At 63.4% G+C, this 8,282-nt stretch overlaps 1 protein-coding gene across 1 annotated transcript in view; it reads left to right on the forward strand.

Annotated features, from left to right (window-relative positions):
- The window catches only part of COL7A1 (collagen, type VII, alpha 1), a 30,946-nt gene extending 22,700 nt beyond the window's left edge, over nt 1–8,246 (forward strand). Inside the window, 30 exon segments of the mRNA XM_010851905.1 lie at nt 14–91; nt 245–289; nt 385–429; nt 993–1,028; nt 1,113–1,172; nt 1,314–1,421; nt 1,601–1,672; nt 1,772–1,807; nt 2,181–2,240; nt 2,363–2,407; nt 2,635–2,670; nt 2,783–2,818; nt 2,891–2,947; nt 3,074–3,145; nt 3,663–3,734; nt 3,964–3,999; nt 4,263–4,343; nt 4,592–4,645; nt 4,731–4,784; nt 4,859–4,921; nt 5,354–5,416; nt 5,503–5,619; nt 5,803–5,880; nt 5,970–6,023; nt 6,195–6,243; nt 6,892–6,924; nt 7,073–7,159; nt 7,351–7,440; nt 7,532–7,729; nt 8,040–8,246. Coding sequence (XP_010850207.1) covers nt 14–91; nt 245–289; nt 385–429; nt 993–1,028; nt 1,113–1,172; nt 1,314–1,421; nt 1,601–1,672; nt 1,772–1,807; nt 2,181–2,240; nt 2,363–2,407; nt 2,635–2,670; nt 2,783–2,818; nt 2,891–2,947; nt 3,074–3,145; nt 3,663–3,734; nt 3,964–3,999; nt 4,263–4,343; nt 4,592–4,645; nt 4,731–4,784; nt 4,859–4,921; nt 5,354–5,416; nt 5,503–5,619; nt 5,803–5,880; nt 5,970–6,023; nt 6,195–6,243; nt 6,892–6,924; nt 7,073–7,159; nt 7,351–7,440; nt 7,532–7,729; nt 8,040–8,056 — 1,932 coding nt within the window. The 3' untranslated portion in view covers nt 8,057–8,246.
- Nucleotides 8,247–8,282: the final 36 nt, after the last annotated feature.

Consider the following 8,282-nt stretch of genomic DNA (forward strand, 5'->3'; position numbering starts at 1 on the left):
GGGCGGGGGTGAGGGCTGAGGAATCCCACTGACCTTTCTCTCTCATCAGGGCGCCCCTGGAGCCCTTGCTGGAGACCTGGTGGGAGAGCCGGTGAGTGTGGAACCCCCAGCACACAGGTCACCCACCCCGTGACCCTCACGTTCCATGATACGCCCCACCCGGCCTGGCCTCCTGCTCCTTCTTTGAGTCTCTGCTGTCTGGGACCCTGACACCCATGTGTCCTCCTGACCCTTGTATCCGCAGGGAGCCAAGGGTGACCGAGGACTGCCGGGGCCGCGGGGCGAGAAGGTGAGGTGGGCCTGGCCCCAGGGTCTGAGCATTGGGCAGGGAGGGGTACGGTTGGGTGGCCACACACCCTCACCCTCACCCCACTGTCTATGCAGGGTGAAGCTGGCCGTGCGGGGGAGCCTGGAGACCCTGGCGAAGATGTGAGTCTGGGGTCCGGGCGAGTCCGAGTCCAGGTTGAGGAGTGTAGTCGTGCACGTGAGGGAACATTCCCGGGGCTGGGCACCTCTGAACTTGAGCCTGGCCGAACGTTCCAGCACTCGGGGTCCTGCTCCCGGAGCACAGGGGGGTCGAATCTCCTGGCTTGCACGTGCTCCTCCTAGGTCTCCCGGCCCTCTCTTGTGAGCACGCGTGCTCTGGTCTCCTCTCCTGGTCTCGGGGCCTGTGGGAGTTCTGTGGCCCCTCCTTGGTCATGTATTGGTGCTGCCCCTTCCCCCGCCCTGGCTCTGCTCCCATATCCGAGCTCCTGTCTGTGGTCATGTCGTGGTCATGTTTGTGGTCGTATCTGTGGTCATTGCTAAGCTCCCTGGACTGGGACACATCTGAGATCCCGCCTCTGTCTACACTCCCATGTACCTGCACTCACATCCCTGGTCCCAAATGCCTGTGGTCACCTCCAAGCTCCCCTGGGAATGTTTTGGGACCATACCTGAGCTCTGGGTTCGTGTTCCTGCTCTCAAGTGCTGTTTACTTCGTTTTCTCTTAGGGTCAGAAGGGGGCTCCAGGACCCAAAGGTTACAAGGTATATGTGCCCTAAGGCATTCCCGATGGGGGGTCATCGTCCCGAGACACCCTGAGCCTAATCTGACTCCTCTTTGCCTTGAAGGGTGATCCAGGAGTTGGGGTCCAGGGGCCCCCTGGGCCAGTTGGCCCTCCAGGTCTAAAGGTAAAACCGTACCCCGTGCCTAGTGGTGGGGGCAGAAGGTGGGGTGGGGGGCCTGGAGGTGGGAGGAAGAGGGTCTTCAGGGGCTAGTCCTGGGAAGGGGTCCTGTTAGGGCCATTCCTCCCTTTGCTATCTCTGTTCCAGGGAGACTCAGGGCCCCCCGGATCCCCCGGACCTCCTGGTATTGTGGGGTTCCCCGGTCAGACAGGCCCTCGAGGAGAGCTGGGGCAGCCGGGCCCCAGTGGAGAGCGGGTAAGGGGGCCAAGAGCTGCATGTAGGGATTTGGTGGGCCCAGGACCTCTGGATCTGGTTGCGGGTGAGGAAGAGGAGGGGACCCAGCCCTGCCCAGGGGGCTCCTGTTCTTGGGGGAACAGCATGGGAGGAAGGTTCCCCAATCTCCCTTCCCCTCTCTTGCCTCATTTTTACCATAGGGTCTGGCAGGTGCCCCAGGGAGAGAGGGAGCCCCAGGTCCCTTGGGGCCTCCTGGACCACCTGGGTCAGCGGTGAGTGGAACGCCCCAATGCCCCATGTCTCTGATTGCTGTGTGTTGGGGACTTAGCTGGGGGCTGAGCCACAGACTGACTTCATCTCGCTGCCCACAGGGAGTACCTGGGGCCCCTGGACTCAAAGGAGACAAGGTAGATGTGACAATGCTGCTGGCCCTCTCCTGCACCACCGCCTCCAGCCTCCAGCCTCCTCTGACCCGTCCTCCCCTCCAGCCTCCACTGACTCGCCCCCCTCTCCAGCCTCTGCTGACCCGTCCCCACCTCAAGCCTCCACTGACCTGTCCCCCTCTCCAGCCTCCGCTGACTTGTCATCCCCTCCAGCCTCCGCTGACCCGCTCCCCGCTCCAGCCTCTGCTGACTTGTCCCCCACTCCAGCTTCCGCTGACTCGTCCCCTCCTCCAGCCTCCACTGACCCGTCATCCCCTCTAACTCCCACCCACCTCCCGTGACTCTCTGCCCTCCACCAGTTCCCCTGACTGACCCCTGGTGTCCCGTTGATCTCCAGGGGGACACTGGAGCAGGGCTGCCTGGGGCCCGAGGCGAGCGTGGGGAGCCCGGTGTCCGGGTGAGTATGTCCTGTCCTGCGGCCGTGGCTACTGCAGGGAGCCACACTGGGACTCCCTTCCTCATGGCTCTCGTCTCTGATTTCCAACTTACTGAGTCACGGAATCTAATGTCACCATCCAGGGTGAAGATGGCCGCCCCGGCCTGGAGGGACCCCGAGGACTTGCGGTGGGTCCCCTGGGGGAGAGGAGCAGTGGCGTGACCCAGTCCCCTGCCTGAGCCCTCTGTGCCCTTGGGGGTCTCCACAGCCCCTGCTGCCCTCTGCTTCTCCACATCTGCTCTCTGGTCCCTTGTCTCCCCCTTTCCCCGGGGCCTTCCAGTCCTCCCCTGCACTCTGAGCCATCTGCCCACTGGTCCCCCCAGATTCCCTTAGCTCATTATCATCTCTCGTGCAGGGCCCCCCAGGCATCCGGGGCGAACGTGGGGAGAAGGTAAGGATGTGGAGCAGAGGCCCCTGGTGTGAGTGTGGGCGGGGACGGGTCTTATAACTCGGGATCTGGGGCTTCACTACTGGAGTGAGACCCACATTCTCCTACCCGACAGGGTGACGCTGGTGCCTCAGGACTGAAGGGTGACAAGGTGAGTGTGGGCACGGGGGAGGGCAGGGCTCAGGGTGCTCCTCACTCCTCTGACTTCCCCCTGTCCACTCAGGGCGACTCAGCTGTGATTTTGGGGCCTCCGGGGCCACGGGGTGCCAAGGGGGACTCGGTGAGTGGGTCTGGCCCGTGTGTTCGGGGGGCTCCTGTGCGGGCTGGACCCGGGGATCTGAGATCTCAAACCCTCAGAGGGTAAGGGACTTGTAGCCCTTGACCCTGATTTCTGGCCCTGACCCAGGGTGAACGAGGGCCTCGGGGAATAGATGGTGACAAAGGACCTCGGGGAGACAGCGGGGAACCTGGAGAGAAGGTATGGGGATGAGGTTGGGCTGTTTATACAGGGTGAGGAAGGGGGTCCTGCAAGCTGGAGGGCCCCGGGGAGGGTCTGTGAGGACAGAAGCAGAGGATGGAAGAGGGATTTCTGGGGGTCTGAGGGGAAGGGGTTCTGTCAGCTGTAGCAACTATGGGGCGGCTGAGAGGATGGGGGCTCTGTGGGAGGGGCTCCAGGGCCTGGATGTGAGGTTGGAGGGCAGTCTGGACTGTGGCCCCTGTAGGAGCCCTGTGGGAACAGGAAGGGGGCTCCTTGGGTGTTAGGGGTACTCCAGGTAGGGCTGGGGCCCAGTGGTAAGAGGAGTGGCAGGAATCAGGGGTTCCGGCGTGAGAAATGAGCCACCCCACGGCCAGGGTCTCCAGTCCCAGCCACGAGCGTGGGCTGGTGGGAAGGGGCCTTGGGGGCCTGTGTGCGAGCAACTGGCAAGTTCCGGTCTTGCTGGGAGCCTGCAGCCTGCTCTGGTCCTAATCGTGGCCCTCTCCTGTCACTGCTGCAGGGCACCAAGGGAGAGCCTGGTGACAAGGGCTCAGCCGGGCTGCTGGGAGCGCGCGGACTCACGGGACCCAAGGCAAGTCCCATCCCAGGCACTGACCCGGAGCCATGGGTCACCCCCGCCTGTCCGGGGTGTCCCCTGAGCACTGGAGGGTTCCCGCCTCCCTCACTGTTGGCCCCATGCATACTCACACGGGCTGGTGTGCAGACCGGGCCCTGGCTGCAGTCGCCGAGGGTGGCAGATGGGCCAGCACGGGGGACAGTGGCACTGAAGGGCTGCCCTCTCCCACCTGCGTTCCCCACAGGGCGAGCCTGGTGCCGCAGGGATCCCCGGCGAACCGGTAAGGTGCCCCTGCCACCCCACCAGGGACCCCAGCCCTGTGTGGTGACCTTTGACCTTATAGTGAACCAGCACTCTCCTGTTGTCCAGGGACCCTACCTTCACAGTCTCCCCTGTGGTGGCTCACACGTCGCCGCGGAAAACCCTGCCCTTCCAGTGGCTCTGGCCCCCATGACAATTCTTACCCTGTGGTGTTCCCTGTCCGTTACAGCCAGAGTGATTCCTTTTGAGCCCTCACTGACCTCATTAACACCTTTCCCACAGGGATCCCCAGGAAAAGACGGAGTCCCTGGTGTCCGAGGAGACAAAGGAGATGTTGGCTTCATGGGTCCCCGGGGCCTCAAGGTGGGAAGGGGGCTGGCTTTTTTTCCCCATAATCAGGACCTGATGTTGGAGGGTGAAGTATCCAGGGTCAGAGGTCAGGTATCTGGGGTCAGATGCTGTGGTATCTAGGGTTGAACGTGAGGTGTTAGGTCAGAGGTGGGAAGGTCAGAGGTTGGAGTACCTAAGGGCAGTTTGGAGAGGGGTTTCAGGGTCAGGGGTCATAGGTGAGGTATGTAGGAGGTCACTTTCTTACTTCTTTTTTCTTTCAGGGTGAACGGGGAATTAAGGGAGCCTGTGGCCTCGACGGAGAGAAGGGAGATAAGGTACAGGGGTGATGAGGGATATGGGGGGACGTGGGGTCTACGGGGCCTGGGGCCTAAGGATGACCCTTCCACCTGATCGCTGCAGGGAGAAGCCGGCCCCCCGGGCCGCCCAGGGCTGGCAGGACGCAGAGGAGAGCTGGTGAGTGTGGGGCACCCCTAGAGTGAGGAGCGGATGGGTGGGCCAGGAATTGGCTAATGTCTTCTCTCCTCCAGGGGGAGCCGGGTGTTCCAGGCCAGGCAGGGGCCCCTGGGAAGGAGGGCCTGATCGGTCCCAAGGTAAGGGGGTCCCTCCACAGTGGACAGTGGGGTTCAGGATTGGGCAGGGACAGCAAGATAAGGTCGTGAAGGTTTTGGGTCAAGGAAGGTTGGGATACTGTGGGGTGGAGTGGGGTTGGTCCTGAGGTTTCAGGGTGGGTTGGGGTCACAGTGGGGATTGTGGGGTAGGAGGCGGCGCAGTACATGCCTCAGGGCTGAGGGTTAGGGTGGTCGAGGTCAGGGGGAGGTTGGAGCATCTGTGAAGGGGAAATGGGTGGGGCCAGGGTAGGGGGCATCACAGTGGGGTGGGGTCCTGGGAATCATGGTGGACTCAGGGTCTCTGGCTGGTAGGCCACAGGAACTCGAGGTGGTGGCCATGGGGCCTGCGGGCTCATGGGGGCTGAATTGGGGAGGCTGAGGCAAAGGGACTCTCGTGCCTCTTTCTGTTCCCAGGGTGACCGAGGTTTCGATGGGCAGCCAGGACCCAAGGGTGACCAGGGCGAGAAAGGGGAGCGGGTAAGTGGAGGCTGAGGTCATGGCGAACTGAGGGGCCTGGGGTCTCTGGAAGCTCTCATCACTGACCCTGATCTCGCCCTCCCCAGGGACCCCCAGGAGTGGGGGGCTTCCCAGGTCCCAGGGGCAGTGATGGCTCTAGTGGTCCTCCCGGGCCACCTGGCAGCATTGGTCCCAAAGGCCCTGAAGGACTTCAGGGTCAGAAGGTGAGAGGCCCCGACTCCTGACCCCTGAACCTCACTGACCCTTCTGCAACCTCCCTGACCTCTGACTCTACAATCCATTCCCCCAATATCCTTGCCCCAACCTCTGAAACTACGGTCCCAAATTGTCCTACTTCTGATCCCCACTGCCTCTGACCCTGCTCACTCAGTCCATGTGTCTGACAGGGTGAGCGAGGTCCCCCTGGAGAGAGCGTGGTGGGTGCCCCTGGGGCCCCTGGAACCCCTGGAGAGAGAGGGGAGCAGGTGAGTGGGAATTCCTGGGCCTGGGGTCAAAGGCTGGGGGGGGTCCGTGAGGTCAGAGGTCACAGCCCAGCCCTGTGTATTGCCCACAGGGGCGACCAGGCCCCGTGGGGCCCCGTGGTGAGAAGGGAGAAGCTGCGCTGACGGTGAGTGTGTGTGGGGCAGGGGGGCGGGGTGGTGCCCTGCCTCCTTCTCCCGACCCCTTGGACCCTGGGCCCTGACTCTGCACTGTTCCTCCACGATCCCTGCATCACGTACCCTTTGTCTTTCCGTGACCCATGGGTTCCTTCATGACCCTTGTGGTCTTGGGCTCCTAGGAGGATGACATTCGGGGCCTTGTGCGTCAGGAGATGAGTCAACATTGCGGTGAGTGGGGTCCAGCCCGGAGTCTCCTGGGTCCCATCCCCACTGCATCCCCGCACCCCTAGACAGAGGCAGGCAGCACCCCCAGAATGTCCAGGGGGCAAGCAGTCAGGGAGGTGGGTGGAGACAGATGGATACACAAAGTATGGGTGTTTCAGGACAGACATGCTTACCCTAAGTGGAGACGCGGGCAGAGGTGGGCACACACATGCTTCTGTGCCCAGGATGGCCGTGTGTGGAGGGGAGGAGGTGTGAGCAGAGCCGGCTCCTCAAGCCAGATATGGCGCCGGGGTACAGGGCGGGGGCTCTGACGGCCCTGGGGGGCATCAGAGTGAAGCTCATCTCCTTCCTCCTCTGCCTTCTCCCTGTCCTTCTCCATTCCTGCCGGCTCCTGACCCTTTGCCTCTCTCCTTCTCTCTCGCCTTTGGCTGGCCTGTTCCCCTCTTCTCTCTTGCCCTTGGTCCACTTCTCCCCCTTGGTCTCTTTCTCTCCTTGTGTCTGCTTCCCTTCCTCTCCCCCGCCGTCTGTCACTCTCTCCGTCCCCTCCGTATGTCTCTGCCCCCCGTGAGCCTCTCTCCCTGCCTCTTTCTGCCTCTGTCTCCTGTTCTCTGTTATTGTCTCTCTCCCTGGCCCCTTCTCTGCACTCTCCAGCCTGTCAGGGCCAGTATATCGCATCTGGATCACGTGAGTAGTTTTCTGGTCTTTTCTGCTCCCGGAGCTTGCCTCGTGCCAGGCCCTGCTGTGCCCATTGCCTGGGTCGTCTCAGCAGGGGCTTGGTGAGGGCGGCCACCAGGCTGACCCCTGGGCCCCGGGCCCCTGCTCTCGGCTCCAGGGCCTCTCCCGAGTTATGCAGCAGACACCGCTGGCCCGCAGCTCCACCCCGTGCCCGTGCTCCGCGTGTCCCACGCAGAGGAGGACGGTGAGGATGGCTGCAGCCTGGGGGGCGTGTGGGGCGGGAGCACACACGCATAGGGCTGCTCGTGCATGCACGGCCCACGCCGTGTGTACAGGGAGCACATGCAGGGAACATGCGTGGGAGGCCAGGGTTGGGCCGCACGAACCGGGCCCCGCAGTGGCCCTGCTCACAGCACCCCCTTACTGTGCGTGCAGGCCAGGTGCCCCCCGAGGACGATGAGTATGAATACTCTGAGTATTCCATGGAGGAATACCAGGACCCCGCGGCTCCTTGGGATGACGTTGGTGAGGAAGGGGGCTGGGCCCACAGGGGCACGGGGAGGGGCAGGCCGAGCCCGTCCCGGCTGACCTCTCTGCCCCGCCCCGTTACCCCCAGACCCCTGCTCGCTTCCACTGGACGAGGGTTCCTGCAGTGCCTACACCCTGCGCTGGTATCATCGGGCTGGGGCGGGGGGCACGAAGGCCTGTCACCCCTTCGTCTACGGTGGCTGCGGAGGGAATGCCAACCGTTTTGGGACCCGGGAGGCCTGTGAGCACCGCTGCCTGCCCCAGGCGGCCCACAGTCAAGGGACAGGTACGAGCGTACCTCCATTCCAGTAGGGGCCTGCCCAGATTATGTCCAGAGTCAGGATCCGGGGTCAGAAGCTGCCCCCCCTCCCCAGACTGGGGGACCTGGGACAGACCCCGCCTCAGACCAAAGAGCTGATAGAGAAGCCTGGCTCTGGGTGGAGTCCCCAGTACGGTACTCCTCAGTGCTCCCTCCCTTAAAGACCTGAGTAAGGACCCCTTTCTGTGGGCAGAGCCCCCACACCCACTGTGCCCCCGGCTCCCCCATCCTCTGTGGCCCTTGCGTTAGATGGCTGAACTCCGCCTGCCCTGCCCAGGTGCTGCCCGGAGCTGAGGTCCAGTCCAGCATCCCCTAGAGGAGTCGGTGTCTCAGCTGGACCCTGCCGTCCCTCCCCCTTGGTGCTAGAGGCCTGTCTGCACGTGAGCGTGCGTGAGCGTGTCCGTTATTTCAGTGACTTGTTCCACGGGTCTCGCCTTCCCCTCAGTGGACAGACCCCCATTGTGGCTGGTGCCCCCCCGGCTGATGACTCCGTGTTGGGGGGGGGTTGGGCAGTGGGCGG

The sequence above is a fragment of the Bison bison genome, unplaced genomic scaffold (assembly GCF_000754665.1).
Source record: "Bison bison bison isolate TAMUID 2011002044 unplaced genomic scaffold, Bison_UMD1.0 scf7180017864304, whole genome shotgun sequence".
Taxonomy (NCBI): domain Eukaryota; kingdom Metazoa; phylum Chordata; class Mammalia; order Artiodactyla; family Bovidae; genus Bison; species Bison bison.